The sequence below is a fragment of the Salvelinus namaycush genome, chromosome 14, assembly GCF_016432855.1.
Source record: "Salvelinus namaycush isolate Seneca chromosome 14, SaNama_1.0, whole genome shotgun sequence".
NCBI lineage: Eukaryota > Metazoa > Chordata > Actinopteri > Salmoniformes > Salmonidae > Salvelinus > Salvelinus namaycush.
The window spans coordinates 13,996,884-14,014,173 of record NC_052320.1 but is presented as its reverse complement, the minus strand read 5'-3'; the positions used below and the strand labels follow the sequence as shown (position 1 = coordinate 14,014,173).

The window sequence follows — 17,290 nt, the reverse complement described above, 5'->3', positions numbered from 1 at the left end:
TTTTTGGAGTTTTGTCAGCACTTATTAAACGACTCCAATTATACCAAGTTCGTTCTCCTGCGCTTGACTTCCCTGCTACCAACATGCACCCTTTACACTTCAGACCCACTGGGAATGTGATGAAAGAAATAAAAGCTGAAATAAATAATTCTCTCTATTATTCTGACATTTCACATTCTTAAAATAAAGTGGTGATCCTAACTGACCTAAAACAGGGACATTTTACTAGGATTAAATGTCAGGAATTGTGAAAAAACTGAGTTTAAATGTATTTGGCTAAGGTGTATGCAAACTTCGACTTCAACTGTAGAATAACTTTACATTAACATGGGGAATGGACTCAATGGGCTTTCTACTACAGTTAGTACCGGATGTTTCACCAGTATAAGGTATTTACTGAGAAGTGTATAGTGTAGGTACAACTATATAACACTACATCAGTGTATGTATTGCTCTTATACTAGGCCATTTCTCACATCCCACTACCCAGACCTGATCTGTCCAGTATACTTTACCTTGTCCTCGTCTGTCGGCGCTGTTGGTGACGGGCCTTCCGTCCTCCCTGGACCAGTAGTAGTAGTGGGGTGGAGAGCCGGTCACCTGGCACCGCAGGGTCACAGGGCTGCCCTGGGCCACCAACACCCTCTCAGGGTACACCTTCACCACCAGAGAGGCTGCCACTGCTGTGTCAGAGGTTAAGGGTCAAATGTTAGTTGGCAATGATCACAGAGAGCCACTCTTACTGTTACAGTAGAGTATTATATTTTATTTATTATTTTACCAGGTAGTCCCATTGGGTCCAGAATACCTTTTTCCCAGGGGAGACCTGACCAAGTATGGGGAAAATACATTTCTGTGCAGCTCTTTTGCTGACTGCATTCACTTACTGTTGAATGGACGACACTTAATCCTGTCCTGTGGATTTCCAACATATCCAGGTGCACAGCTGTGGAGATGAGAAAAACCAAAATTATAACGAGTCAATGCGATGACAGAATGACATACAGTGGTGGAATGCCACAGAGAGGACATTGAAAAGTTAGTCTGAATAGAGCTCTGTGTCTGCTGTATGGCCAACTCCTATGATCACTTAGCATGACAATGACCACAGGAGTCAACAGGACAGCACAAACAGATCTGGGACCAGGCTAGAATAGACAGGTAAAGTAGAGTTGTGTCAGCTTACCGTTCACAGTACTGGCCAGTGTATCCAGGCTGGCAGGCAGTGCACTGATAACCACCGTTACCCAGGCTTTCACAGGTAGGGGAGAACCTGGAAAATACACAGAGAAGAAAGATGCAGTACAGAATACTTAATTCAGCATTATAAACTGGGTGGTTCGAGCCCTGAATGCTGATTGGCTGACAGCTGTGGTATATCAGACCGTATACCACTGGTATGACAAAACATTTATTTCTAATTGTATTGGTAAACAGTTTATAATAGCAATAAGGCACATCATGGGTTTGTCGTATATGGCCAATATACCACGGCTAAGGGCTGTATGCAGGCACTGCGCATTGTGTTGTGCATAAGAACAGACCTTAGCCGTGGTATATTTGTAACGTTCGTCGTTCGAATGAGACCAAGGTGCAGCGTGGTAGGTGTACATTTTCCTTTCATTTTAAATGTTCCACCAAAAAACAATAAACAACTCAACGAATGTAAAGCTAGTAGTGCAAACACATGCAACACAAAAAAGACATGATCCCACAACTGAAGGTGGGAAAAAGGGCTGCCTAATTATGATCCCCAATCAGAGACAACGATAGACAGCTGCCTCTGATTGGGAACCATACTCGGCCAACAAAGAAATATAAACATAGATTTCCCACCCTAGTCACACCCTGACCTACCAAATAGAGAATAAAATGATCTCTAAGGTCAGGGCGTGACAATATTGGCCATATACCACACCCCCTCGGGCCTTATTGCTTAATTATAATATCAACTTGGATCTGTTCCAAGTATCGGTGGAGGGCAAACTACCTACAGCACCTGATGTCACAGGAAGGCCAAAAAGATCATCAAGGACAACAACCACCCAAGCCACTGCCTGTTCACACCACTACCATCCAGAAGGCGAGGTCAGCTGCATCAAAGCTGGGACCGAGAGACTGAAAAATAGCTTCTATCTCAAGGCCATCAGACTATTAAACAGCCATCACTAACACAGAGAGACTGCTGCCTACATTGAGACCCAATCACTGGCCACTTTAATAAATTGATCACTAGTCACTTTAAACAATGCCACCTTAAATAATGCCACTTAATTAATGTTTACATATCTTAAGCATTACTCATATCACATGTATATACTGTATTTTATACCATCTATGCCGCTCGGCCATCGCTCATCCATATATGTATATGTACATATTCTCATTCACCCCTTTAGATTTGTGTGTATTAGGTAGTTGTTGGGGAATTGTTAGATTACTTGTTAGATATTACTGCACTCTCGGAACTAGAAGCACAAGCATTCCGCTACACTCGTATTAACATCTGCTAACAATGTGTATGTGACCAATAACAATTGATTTGATTTAAAAGATATGAGAGGTAAGAGATATGAATGAGATCATGTAAAATGCAACACAAGATAAGTCAGTGCGAGTGTTAGTGTGTGCGTTTATGCGCGCGTCTATGTGTGTAACAGTCTTTTGTTGTAATGTACATAGCCTACTCACTGGTTGTCAGGGTCTGTGTGGGGGCAGGCACAGGGCTGGCAGTCCTCTGGGGTTCCAGCGGTGGGGTCCCCAAAGAAGCCCGGGGCACACTGCTCACACAGCTCTCCCTGGGTGTTGTGGAGGCAGCTCTGGGGGTGGGGGAGAGCAGACACTCAGATGTTATTCAATGTACTGATTTCAAAACAACCGCTATCTTCTACAAGACCTCTAAAAAGACATCTCAACGAGTCTAACTTAGATAAATTAAGGTTAAATCAAAAAGGTGAAACATTTATGAAAACAACTGCCTTAAAGAGATTCTCCGGGCTGCATACCGTGCAGATGCCAGTCTCTGGGTGGCAGGAGTCAGAGTGCCCGTTGCACTCACACAGCTCACAGTGGCCCAGGTACAGGCCACCTCCGGTTCTGGTGTAGCCAGGAGCACAGTCCTGGGGGAGAGGAGGTGCAACTTTCATCACACAACATCACATGGACTTGACACGCTAAGGGTGGGTTTCCGGACACAGAGCCTGGTCCTCCATTAAACATGTTTCTCCGGGAGTAAAAAGTAAGTCTGTTGAGTGTTCAAATGTACATAACCATATGATTTAAGAGGTTAATTTGTCAATATTGCCAGTGAGAGAGAGAGAGAGAGAGAGAGAGAGAGAGAGAGAGAGAGAGAGAGAGAGAGAGAGAGAGAGAGAGAGAGAGAGAGAGAGAGAGAGAGAGAGAGCGAGAGAGCGAGAGAGCGAGCTCCTCTTACCTGACAGGAGAGTCCCTGGTAGGCAGTCGGGCAGCGGCACTGCTCCACCTCTAGAGCCTGAGCCAGGCCGCTGTAGTTGGGCACGGCCACCTCCATGCTGACCTCCGAGATGCTGGAGGACCTCATCTCTGTGTAGTAGGAGGCCCGCACCAGGATGTCATCCAGGTCAGCCAGCACCATCATCAGGTGCTCCCGGGTGGCAGGCATGCCGTCTGGACGACGCCAGTTCTCCTGCAGGAGAAAGAGAGCAGAGTTAGGTTAATACTATGCTATTACTAGGATGCTAAGGTGACCTGTGTCAATGAGGAATGGATGGTAAAGGTTGCAATCAAATTGCCATTTGGGGACAACAAAGTTCTATTGAATTGAAATGATAAAATGTAGGTAATCTGTACTACTGTAGAACACTGACCTCTCTGAAGACAACCTCAAACTGGCGGGACTCTCTTGTCCCCTGTCCCCTCTGCCATGGCTGACGAGCCACCAGCGTGATGTCATTTCCCTGTGGGCAACAATGAAAAGGAGAACCAATCAAAGACAGGTGAATGGATGCAACCACAATACATGGAAGTGATCTCAGTTGATAACTTGTGGGATGGAGTGTGCTATGTATGGATGCAGCAATAGAACATGAAAGTGAATGAATGAAGTTGGTAACTTTGCTGCATAAGCTACTTACAATAATCTGAATGTCAGGGTCCTCGATGGCTGTTCCTCTCTGTCCTGCTACGTAGGAGATGGTGTACTTCAGCTTACCGCCGTAGGAGCTCACCTATAACATGGGTAAAGGTAAAGAAATTAGGTTGCATACTAAATCTAACTTTGTTGATGAGCCTTTGAGCGTCAAACAAATATGACTATAGGCCTCTAACATTACAATGTTTCAGGAATAGGCAAACGAGTGAATCTATGATTACGTCTATTACAAAAGAGATTTCATATCCTAATCAGTCTTTCTATTTATTTTAGGCATGAATCGTTCCCAATACAAAATTAGTCGTGCCTGATCTCCCACCCCTTAGAGAAGTGATTATGAATCATTAAAATTTTACCTTTATTTAACTAGGCAAGTCAGTTAAGAACAAATTCTTATTTTCAATGACAGCCTAGGAACAGTGGGTTAACTGCCTTGTTCAGGGTCAGAAGGACAGATTTGTACCTTTTCAGCTCGGAGATTCAAACTTGCAACCTTTCGGTTACTAGCCCAACACTCTAACCACTAGGCTACCCTGCCACCCTAATCCTGAATGCTGATTGGTTGAAACTTGATTCCAGCCGGTGTCTATTCCACAAGTTACCACCTTGTAAATCTATGACGTTAAAATGCCTATTTACTCTGTTCCATCTGACTGCGCAATCCACTGTCTCATCAGCCCAGCCAGGCAACTTATAAACTTGATCTGCACTATAAAAAGCATCTAGACATTATCTCACATTTCTTTTAGACTAACATTTAGTTTTCAACAGCAGAGATTTGTATAAACCTTGCTGTCTGTCTCTCCGACATTTTGCAACATTGTTTCAATATTCAAATTCGATCTCCAGCTGTCCCATAGTAATGAACGTGTTGGGAGTCAGGACGAGACAGACAGGCAGGCAGCTTTTCTCAGCCAGTCTAAATCATGAATCAGCTGGCATCATTTTTATGAATATATACAAAGAAATGTCAATTGAAAAAAGGTAAAACAAAATGAAGTGAGTCTAGTTTGCAGTCTTTCCAGCTTCAGTTTGAAATGATTGTGTTAGCTGTGTGTTGGCTAGCTCCTCTGAACAACAGTGTCCTGATGGGTGAGCACATTATCTATGCCAGGAGAAATTGCTCCTCATTAGCTCATTGCTATGGATGTATCCAAATAAATGTCACTAGAAAACAGCTTAAAACAAATGCAAATGTGGCTACTTTGCTGTTATTCTGGCTGCACTTTTTGAGGTGACTGTAAGTTAGCCATAGTTGGCTAGCTAGCAAGCAAGGGTTAAGAAAGTTGCCAGCCAGTATGGCAATGGAACATTTAGAACGAACGGCTATATCCATAGATACAGAACAAAAAGACTGAACGACTCGGTCTCGTCTCTAGCAACCAAACCGATAGAACGAATGACCAACCCTAGATTTTTGTCGGGACTATATCTTGTGGAAATTGTATGAATAAATTCATCAAAATAACATTCGTAATGAAAATATGTCAATCATTATTTGAATATGTTGGTAACCCGGTGTTTGGAGGATATATTGGCATGGTTTGCCGTCCCTCGATTTCGTCTCGTGCCTAACAACACCCGTGCCAATATATCCTCCAAACACCGGCTTGTCGGGCATTATCACTTAAATAAACAGGAGCTCCAAACTCCACAGGGTTGTCAGGTGATGCCGTCCTTCCCTTCCCCTGCTCTGTTAGTTGAGGTGGATGGGTGGGGTGGTTCTGTCTGTGGCCCTGGAGTTAACAGGAGGGCAAAAACCCAGGCAGGGTGCAGGAGGGCTGGGTCTGGCTCGTACTGTTACCTTATCCCCTTTGAACTGATCTGGAAGCTGCCAGTAGAGGGTGTCATCCGGGTGCAAGCTGAAACGTTTGTAGACCAAAGCGTACTGGGGCAGAGCAGGAAGGAGAGGCATGAGCAAGCCAGAGACAGAGATCAAAAGATAAGCAAGGAGAGAGATAGAGGTATCGCAAGCATGACAGAGTAGAGTAGAGCAAACTTTTAGAGAAAGGGTTTACATTTTGGTCCTCTACTACTTAACTACTACTTGGTGACAAAGTGAGACTCACACCATGCATTGACTAGCAACTATAACAACAGATTCCTGTGTGTGTAATGGGAATATCACAGCTTGTTAAGGTGACTGTGTGACGGGTGTATTTGTTTAGACCCTTGTACATTAGAATTATAATTACAGATCCAGTACTACTCTTTAAGTGCACAATTACAGAGTATGACTTTAACAGCAATTAGTGGGTTCTCTGTGCTTTCCAGAGGAAAATGCCACCCTGGTTAGCCATGGAATATATGCACACACTGCTCTTTTCAGACCAATCTTCCCTTTCTTGTTCTTTCGAAATAGACTCTAACACTTTGCCAATACAATGGTGAACTGTACAGGATAACCCTGTGAAATATGAGTTCTTATGATTCATGAATCGATAACTTGATCAGTTGTTGATTTACCTTCCTGGCTACAGTATGTTATCGCATGGAAGGTGGCAGTTTCCTCTGTGTGTGCCAAGGGCAGGGACATGCGTTCAGTCAGACAGACAGTCAGTCTATCAGTCAGTCAGTCAGTCTGCTAGTCAGTTAGTCAGTCAATCATCACACAGTCAGTCAGTCAGCCATTCGCCTGTCCATCAGGCAGCCAGCTAGCCGACCGGCAAGCCAGTCAGTCAGTCAGTCAGTCAGTCAGTCAGTCAGTCAGTCAGTCAGTCAGTCAGTCAGTCAGGCTGTCACTGTCATGTCTACCAGGCTGGAGACCCCAGCAGGCCTGGGGCCACTGTGAGCACTAGGAGGACCCACTATGTTCTTCGTCCCACGCCGTTTAGTCTGTCAACAGGACCAGGCCCAAACAGAGAGTAAATCAGTCAGCAACGACCACAATAACACATATGGATTAACTAAATAAGTATGTTTGAGGGTTATTTTAGATGTACCTGGAGTCGAGGGGAGGGGCCGGGGGAGGCTGGCTGAGGCCTAGTAGGCCGTACCAGGGAGGAAATACCAGAGGGGGAGGAAGAGGGAGAGAAGGGCCTCATGGGGTTACGAGACCCAGCAAGATAGGAGTGGCTGGGGATCTTCCTTTCAGAGGAAGACGAGGAAGAGGAGGGAGGGAAGGGGGGAGAGACTGCCGGAGAGCCTTTGTCGCCAAAGTTGGAGATAATTTCCCAGATCTCATCATCCAGCTTCTTCACTTGTTCCTGGGGGAGAGGATGAGGGGGGGCTCAGGGGGGTTCCAAAACAAGACCTCTCATCATGCAAGGTAAGAGATACACCAAGCACTGGGATCTTGGGGTGTAGGTAAGAGACACACCAAGCACTGGGATCTTGGGGTGTAGGTAAGAGACACTAAGCACTGGTTGTCTTGGGGTGTAGGTAAGGAGACATGCTGTCCTGGGCTACACCGCCGTGGTGTGTACACAACTTCACTCACTGGGGCCATTCAACTTCCTAGTTTCTATAATCTTAAAACATACAAAATCCTCCACATATGTCTGCCATTAGACACAACATGGTTCTCTTCTCTTCACATTCCAGATAGTCTCACATGCTCATTCAGGTCTGTATGCAATACACACATGCCTTTTTACTACATGCATCTTGTACATTTACTGTCAATGTGCTGCAGTTGCATTCATTCATATCAACCATGCTACCGTAAATGTTCAGTCGCATATCAAAGGATGTTGGGATTATCTTTTGGTAATGTCATGGAAAATCCCAAAAGACAATCCATATTAGGGGAAGGAGGTCACACTGTGTGAGGAAGATGGTTGGTTTCTATTGTTGTCAGTAGATGTGCTGTATGGACGTAACAGTGTGTGGCTAGACTACAGTAGGAATACCTGGCTAGCTCTTTTGGACAGGGAGGTGCCATTACCCATCAAAGACTTCATTAAGACCCAAATGGACACGTCCTTCGTCAGTTGCTCCTCTGTCCAGGGAGATATTCTCTAGTTTTGTGAAAAAAGCAAGGCTCCTATGATCACTTTCTACTTTCCCATGGAGGAGCCAGTGGACACTTTAGAACTAGAACTAATGGAAGGCTTATAGAATTTAACTACTGTTTATGGTCACAGTAATGAATCAAAGATGGATGTCTGCAAAGCTCCTTATGACTCATTCACAGCAGTACAGTTAAGTACTGTACATCTGAGTCATCCACTATGTGAATGGTCTATTAAACAGAGTGCCTTTTAAGTAAGCAATTTTGTGTAGCGTGGTACCTACCATATTCTATCCACATACTGACAATAATGTCTATACATCCCATCACACATACTGTAAATTTGTTCATTTACAGTGACAAGACCAAGAATGGACCGTTTGGTGGGTCACATCCGGTGGAATATTCTAGCGGATTTGTCTGTAGGGCTTTAAAAGCAGGCGCACTGAGAATCAGACTGAGATGGTTTTGACAGGTGAACCATTGAAACGTTATTGGGATGCGTTAAACAGCCACTTTGTACACATGAAGAAGTAACTATTACAGAAGAGAGACTTATTTAATACGATTGTTTAGTTCCATTCAAGACGTATCCATCATTTGAACTATTTCAGTAGCATCTTTAGGTCATTCCAGTTTAAACTGTTTAAACTAACCTCATATCAGAATATATAGTGTGCAGAAAACTGATTGTTGACGCCCATATGCAATTATTATAAGCATTTCAGTCATGATTTTGGGATGAGATGTTCGACAAGCAGGTGTCCACATACTTTTGGTCATGTAGTGTGTGTGTGTGTATATATATATAGTACCAGTCAAAAGTTGACACACCTACTCATTCAAGGGTTTTTATTTATTTTTACTACTTTCTACATTGTAGAATAATAGTGAAGACGTCAAAACTATGAAATAACACATATGGAATTACGTAGTAACCAAAAAAAGTGTTAAACAAATCAGATTCTTCAAAGTAGCCACCCTTTGCCTTGATGACAGCTTTCCACAACCTTTGGTATTCTCTCAACCAGCTTCACCTGGAATCATTTTCCAACAGTCTTGAAAGAGTTCCCACATATGCTGAGCACTTGTTGGCTGCTGTTCCTTTTTCCTGGGTTGAGGTCGGGTGATTGTGGAGGCCAGGTCATCTGATGCAGCATTCCATCACTCTCCTTCTTGGTCATATAGCCCTTACACAGCCTGGAGGTTTGTTGGGCCATTGCCCTGTTGAAAAACAAAATATAGTCCCACTAAGCGCAAACCGGATGGGATGGCGTATCGCTGCAGAATGCTGTGGTAGCCATGCTTGTTAAGAGTGCATTGAATTCTAAATATATCACCGACAGTGTCACCAGGAAAGCACACCTACACCATCACACTTCCTCCTCCTTGATTCACGGTGGGAACCAGACATGTGGAGATAATCCGTTCACCTACTCTGCATCTTACAAAGACACGGTGGTTGGAACCAAAAATCTCAAATTGGGACAGATTGAGACCAAAGGACAGATTTCCAACAGTCTAATGTACATTGCTCATGTTTCTTGGTGTCCTTTGGTGTCTCCTTTGAACAGTTGATGTTGAGATGTTTCTTATACTTGAACTCTGTGAAACATTTATTTGGGCTGCAATTTCTGAGGCTGGTAACTCTAATGAACTTGTCCTCTGCAGCAGAGGTAACTCTGGATCTTCCTTTCCTGTGGCGGTCCTCATGAGAGCCAGTTTCATCATAGCCGTTGATGGTTTTTGCGACTGCACTTGAAGAAACTTTCAAAGTTCTTGAAATGTTCTGTATTGACTGCCCTTCATGTCTTGAAGTAATGATGGACTGTCGTTTATCTTTGCTTATTTGAGCTGTTCTTGACATAATATGGACTTGGTCTTTTACCAAATAGGCCTATCTTCTTACCACCCTTACCTTTTCACAAGACAACTGATTGGCTCAAATGCATTAAGAAGGAAATAAAATTGTCAAATTAACATTTAACAAGGCACACCTGTTAAATGAAATGCATTCAGGTGTCTACCTCATGAAGGTGGTTAAGAGAATGCCAAGAGTTTGCAAAGCTGTCGTCAAGGCAAAGGGTGGCTACTTTGAATAATCTCAAATATAACATATATTTTGTTTAACACTTTTTTGGTTACTACATGATTCCATATGTGTTATTTCATAGTTTTGATGTCTTCACTATTATTCTACAATGTAGATTATGTAAAAACCCTTGAATGAGTAGGTGTGTCCAAACTTTTGACTGGTACTGTATATAAGTATCTATATATATTTATATAAACTCAGCAAAAAAAGAAACGTCCCTTTTTCAGGACCCTATCTTTCAAAGATAATTCGTAAAAATCCAAATAACTTCACAGATCTTCACGGTAAAGGATTTAAACACTGTTACCCATGCTTGTTCAATTAACCATAAACAATTAATGAACATGCACCTGTGGAACGGTCGTTAAGACACTAACAGCTTACAGATGGTAGGCAATTTTTAGGTCACAGTTATGAAAACTTAGGACACTAAAGAGGCCTTTCTACTGACTCTGAAAAACACCAAAAGAAAGATGCCCAGGGTCCCTGCTCATCTGCGTGAACGTGCTTTAGGCATACTGCAAGGAGGCATGAGGACTGCAGATGTGGCCAGGGCAATAAATTGCAATGTCTGTACTGTGAGACACCTAAGCGCTACAGGGAGACAGGACGGACAGCTGATTGTCCTCACAGTGGCAGACCACGTGTAACAACACCTGCACAGGATTGGTACATCCGAACATCACACCTGTGGGACAGGTACAGGCTGGCAACAACAACTGCCCGAGTTACACCAGGAACGGACAATCCCTCCATCAGTGCTAGGTCAGTCCGCAATAGGCTGAGAGAGGCTGGACTGAGGGCTTGTAGGCCTGTTGTAAGGCAGGTCCTCACCAGACATCACCAGCAACAACGTCGCCTATGGGCACAAACCCACCGCCGCTGGACCAGACAGGACTGGCAATAAGTGCTCTCACTGATGAGTCACGGTTTTGTATCACCAGGGGTGATGGTCGGATTCGCGTTTATCGTCGAAGGAATGAGCGTTACACAGAGGCCTGTACTCTCGAGCGGGATCGATTTAGAGGTGGAGAGTCCGTCATGGTCTGGGGTTAGTGTGTCACAGAATCATCGGACTGAGCTTGTTATCATTGCAGGCAATCTCAACGCTGTGCGTTACAGGGAAGACATCCTCCTCCCTCATGTGGTACTCTTCCTGCAGGTTCATCCTGACATGACCCTCCACCATGACAATGCCACCAGCCATACTGCTTGTTCTGTGCATGATTTCCTGCAAGACAGGAATGTCAGTGTTCTACCATGGGCAGCGAAGAGCCCGGATCCCCCCAGAAATGTCCGGGAACTTGCAGGTGCCTTGGTGGAAGAGTGGGGTAACATCTCACAGCAAGAACTGGCAAATCTGGTGCAGTCCATGAGGAGGAGATGCACTGCAGTACTTCATGCAGCTGGTGGCCACACCAGATACTGACTGTTACTTTAGATTTTGACCCCCCCCCCCCCCCCCCCCCCCTTTGTTCAGGGACACATAATTCCATTTCTGTTAGTCACATGTCTGTGGAACTTGTTCAGTCTATGTCTCAGTTGTTGAATCTTGTTATATTAATACAAATATTTACATGTTAGGTTATCTGAAAATAAACGCTGTTGACAGTGAGAGGACGTTTATTTTTTTGCTGAGTTTATATATACAGTTGAAGTCGGAAATTTACATACACTTAGGTTGGAATCATTAAAACGCGTTTTTAAACCACTCCACAAATTTCTTGTTAACAAACTATAGTTCTGGCAAGTCAGTTAGGACATCTACTTTGTGAATGACACAAGTAATTTTTCCAACAATTGTTTAAAGACAGATTATTTCACTTATCACAATTCCAGTGGGTCAGAAGTTTACATACACGAAGTTGACTGTGCCTTTAAACAGCTTGGAAAATTCCAGAAAATGATGTCATGGCTTTAGAAGCTTCTGATATTGGAGGTGTACCTGTGGATATATTTCAAGGCCTACCTTCAAACTCAGTGCCTCTTTGCTTGACATCATGGGAAAATCAAAATAAATTAGCCAAGACGTCAGAAAAACAATTGTAGACCTCCACAAGTCTTGTTCATTCTTGGGAGCAATTTCCAAACGCCTGAAGGTACCACGTTCATCTGTACAAACAATAGTACACAAGTATAAACACCATGGGACCACGCAGCCGTCATACAGCTCAGGAAAGAGACGTGTTCTGTCTCCTAGAGATGAACGTACTTTGGTGCGAAAAGTGCAAATCAATCCCAGAACAACAGCAAAGGACCCTGTGAAGATGCTGGAGGAAACAGGTACAAAAGTATCTATATCCACAGTAAAACGAGTCATATATCGACAAAACCTGAAAGGCTGCTCAGCAAGGAAGAAGCCACTGCTCCAAACCACCACAAAAAAAGCCAGACTACGGTTTGCAACTGCACATGGGGACAAAGATTGTACTTTTTGGAGAAATGTCCTCTGGTCTGATGATACAAAAATACAACTGTTTGGTCATAATGACCATCGTTATGTTTGGAGGAAAAAGGGGGAGGCTTGCAAGCCGAAGAACACCATCCCAACCGTGAAGCACGGGGGTGGCAGCATCATGTTGTGGGGGTGCCTTGCTGCAGGAGGGACTGGTGCACTTCACAAAATAGATGGCATCAAAATTATGTGGATATATTGAAGCAACATCTCAAGACATCAGTCAGGAAGTTAAAGCTTGGTCGCGAATGGGTCTTCCAAATGGACAATGACCCCAAGCACACTTCCAAAATTGTGGCAAAATGGCTTAAGGACAACAAAGTCAAGGTATTGGAGTGGCCATCACAAAGCCCTGACCTCAATCCTATAGAAAATGTGTGGGCAGAACTGAAAAAGTGTGTGCGAGCAAGGAGGCCTACAAACTTCACTCAGTTACACCAGCTCTGTCAGGAGGAATGGGCCAAAATTCACCCAACTTATTGTGGGAAGCTTGTGGAAGGCTACCCGAAACGTTTGACCCAAATTAAACCATTTAAAGGCAATGCTACCAAATACTAATTGAGAGTATGTAAACTTCTGACCCACTGGGAATGTGATGAAAGAAATAAAAGCTGAAATACATAATTCTCTCCACTATTATTCTGATCCTAATTGACCTAAGACAGGGAATTTTTACTAGGATTAAATGTCAGGAATTGTAAAAACTGAGTTTAAATGTATTTGGCTAAGGTGTATGTAAACTTCCGACTTCAGCTGTATATATATACAATGCCTTCGGAAAGTATTCAGACCCATTGACTTTTTCCACATTTTGTTAGGTTACAGCCGTATTATTATTTTTAAATCCCCTCATCAATCTACACACAATATCCCATAATCACAATGCAAAAACAGGTTTTTAGACATTTTTGCTAATTTCTTTATATATTTTGTTTAAAAATCCATTATCAACATAAGTATTCAGACCTTTTGCAATGAGATTTGAAATTGAGCTCAGGTGCATCCTGTTTCCATTGATAATCCTTGAGATGTTACTACAACTTGATTGGAGTCCACATGTGGTAAATTCAATTGATTGGACATGATTTGGAAAGGCACATACCTGTCTATATAAGGTCCCACAGTTGACAGTGCATGTCAGAGCAAAGACCAAGCCATGAGGTTGAAGGACTTGTCCGTAGAGGTCCGAGACAAGATTGTGTCGAGGCACAGATCTGGGGAAGGGTACCAAAACATTTCTGCAGCATTGAAGGTCCCCAAGAACACAGTGGCCTCTATCATTCTTAAATGGAAGAAATTTGGAACCACCAGGACTCTTTCTAGAGCTGCCCGCACAGCCAAACTGAGCAATCGAGGGAGAAGGGCCTTGGTAAGGGAGGTGACCAAGAACCTGATGGTCACACTGACAGAGCTCTAGAGTTCCTCTGTGGAGAACATTCCAGAAGGACAACCATCTCTGCAGCACCCCACCAATCAGACCTTTATGGTAGAGTGGCCAGATGGAAGCCACTCCTCAGTAAAAGGCAATGACAGCCCACTTGGAGTTTGAGAAACAAGATTCTCTGGTCTAATAAAACCAAGATTGAACTCTTTGGCCTGAATGCCAAGCTTCACGTCTGGAGGAAACCTGGCACCATCCCTACGGTGAAGCATGGTAGTGGCAGCATCATGCTGTGGGGATGTTTTCAGCGGCAGGGACTGGGAAACTAGTCAGGATCAAGGCAAAGTTGAACGGAGCAAAGTACAGAGAGATCCTTGATGAAAACCTGCTCCAGAGCAGTCAGGACCTTAGACTGGGGAGAAGGTTCACCTTCCAACAGGACAACGACCCTAAGCATAAAGCCAAGACAATGCAGGAGTGTCTTCGGGACAAGACTCTGAATGTCCTTGAGTGGCCCAGCCAGAGCCCGGACTTGAACCCGATCAAACATCTCTGGAGAGACCTGAAAATAGCTGTGCAGCAACGCTCCCCATCCAACCTGACAGAGCTTGAGAGGATCTGCAGACAAGAATGGAAGAATCTCCTCAAATTGAGTCAGATTTTAGAAAAAGTCTGTAACCTAACAAAATTTGGAAAAAGTCATATGGTCTGAATACTTTCCGAAGGCACTGTATATACATACATACAGACATACTCCGTCCTAATATTTCTATATTTCTTAATTCCATTTTTTTACTTTTATATTTGTGTGTATTGTTGTGTATTGTTAGATATTACTGCACTGTTGGAGCTAGGAACACAAGCATTTCGCTACACCCGCAATAACATCTGCTAAACATGTGTATGCAACCAATAAAATGTGATTTGATCTTAAGCTAAAATATTACTAATATTGTGTGAAAATAGAGCAAGTACTGGATGTTGATTGCTGCTACAATTGTGCTAAAACTAGGAAAAAATTGATGCCATTGGAAAACTATGCAGGCAATCCATGCATCTCAAACACAGTTGTGTTATGGTTTATGTATGAAACATTTACCAAAATACTGGACACCAATCAGTACGATCAATTGCCAAATCACACCAATCCTTTGTTTGAATTACACACTGACATTTTTGTCATCAATTGTTCACAATAAGTCTGATACTGTATGCACAATCATCACCACACGACAAGCACCACTCTGGTTTACCTGATGTGCTCGTCTCATACGAGCAAAGAAAGCTTCCTTCTATAGAGTGGGCAGGCAAACCAAGAAATAAAGAAGCAATTAACGTTGCTGCTTAACGAGCCATAATCTCATCAATACCAATGAAAATGTAATCATGTGATGGTCTCTAAAAGTAGATACATCAACAGACAAAGTACTGTCTACTATCTCAGTGACTGCTAAGGCTAACGCCTTCTGACGAGGTTCTAACCCTAGTAATAAATGGTGAATTCATGGAGTATACAACCAAACTCTGTCTCCACACTATGAGGACATTGGCACTCACTCTCAGTGTTCTCTGCTATAACTCATTTAGCAAACCCATTTCACAGCAAGAGAAGATCAGCTCTGACTCAGAAAGTCAGGCTACTTAATTAAGCAGAAATTGAAAAAGAACATTGAGCAGGAATGTAGAAGTTTTCAGCACGAGTAGAAGCCGCTTTCCATCATAGAGCGCACCGGGAAGCTGGGATTGAGCTGAGGTCTACAGGAGTATGGAACATCTCTGCTGGCCAGATCATCATCTGTGACTCACCTTGTCCCCCTGGTAGACCCCAGGCAGCTGCCAGTAGTGGGGCTCCTGGCCTAGGTAGTCAAAGTTGCTATAGGAGAGCTGTGTGCCATCGGTGGACACTTCCACAGTGAAGCCGGTGGAGATACGGTTGGTGCGCTGCCGGTTGACCAAAGCAAAGCCCTGGAAGTTGCCAGGGACAAAGACAGATGACACCTGCAGGACACACAGGAAGGAATGATCAACCAGTCTCACTCAGAGAGACAGGAAAATCTTCAGAAATTTGAATCAGTTTAGTTCAGTTCAGTAGATCGTTATTGGCAATTAGAGTGCTGTAATTATCTGTTTGTGTGTTGAATTGCCAATTCTTGAATTGGTCATTGTCACGTCAAAGTCAAACAAATCTGGGACCAGGGACAGCCTACACTCAAAGTGCTCTGTTTAATTTAACCTTTATTTAAAATAAATAAATGAGGCCCTAATCTATGGATTTTACATGATTGGGAATACAGATATTGATCTGTTGGTCACAGATACCTAAACAATATGGACCTCACAATGGGCCTCGGGATCTTGTCACGGGATTTCTGTGCATTCAAATTGCCATAGATAAAATGCAATTGTGTTTGTTGTCCGTAGCTTATGCCTGCCCATACCATAACCCCACCACCATGGGGCACTCTGTTCACAACGTTGACATCAGCAAACCGCTTGCCCCCATGCGATGCCATACACGTGGTCTGCGGTTGTGAGGCCGGTTGGACGTAATGCCAAATTCTCTAAAATGACGTTGGAGGCCGCTTATGGTACATAAATTAACATTCAATTCTCTGGCAACAGCTCTGGTGGACATTCCTCCAGTCAGCATGCCAATTGCACGCTCCCTCAAAACTTGAGACATCTGTGGAATTGTGTTGTGTGACAAAACTGCACATTTTAGAGTGGGCTTTTATTGTCTCCAGCACAAGGGTCACCTGTGAAATGATCATGCTATTTAATCAGCTTCTTGATATGCCACACCTGTCATGTGGATGGATTATCTTGGCAAAGGAGAAAGGCTCACTAACAGGGATGTAAACAAATGTTATCACAACATTTGAGAGAAATAAGCTTTTTGTGCATATGGATAATTTCAGCTCATGAAACATGGGACCAACACTTTATGTTGCGTATATATTTTTGTTGAGTGTATATACAAATAAATTACACAAAAAAATACTTTACTCATATATTTTATTAAGGAAGTAGTTTCCTAGTTCTTGTTGCCTGGGTACCTGGTCTCTGTAGTGGGAGGAGCTGGAGCACTGCTGTGTGACACCCATGCAGAAGCAGGACAGGCAGCCATCTTTGTTGTCTGTGCTGATGTGAAAGGTTCCCTGCTTACAGTTGGAGCAGGCAGGGCCCTCAATGTTCATCTGGAACACAATGATATATAGTGTGAGAGGGGAACTAACCATAGAAATAGAACATTGACCTGAATGGGAATGCCATTCTAG

At 43.4% G+C, this 17,290-nt stretch overlaps 1 protein-coding gene across 1 annotated transcript in view; it reads right to left on the bottom strand.

The window, feature by feature from the left end:
* The window catches only part of hspg2 (heparan sulfate proteoglycan 2), a 141,962-nt gene that overhangs the window by 48,797 nt on the left and 75,875 nt on the right, over positions 1-17,290 (bottom strand). The window contains exons 34-43 of the mRNA XM_039008751.1: positions 17,069-17,209; positions 15,819-16,010; positions 4,113-4,205; positions 3,846-3,935; positions 3,434-3,664; positions 3,006-3,119; positions 2,692-2,819; positions 1,187-1,273; positions 888-946; positions 516-683 (exon numbers count right to left, since the gene is read on the bottom strand). Coding sequence (XP_038864679.1) covers positions 516-683; positions 888-946; positions 1,187-1,273; positions 2,692-2,819; positions 3,006-3,119; positions 3,434-3,664; positions 3,846-3,935; positions 4,113-4,205; positions 15,819-16,010; positions 17,069-17,209 — 1,303 coding nt within the window. The remainder of the gene's footprint in view (positions 1-515; positions 684-887; positions 947-1,186; positions 1,274-2,691; positions 2,820-3,005; positions 3,120-3,433; positions 3,665-3,845; positions 3,936-4,112; positions 4,206-15,818; positions 16,011-17,068; positions 17,210-17,290) is intronic.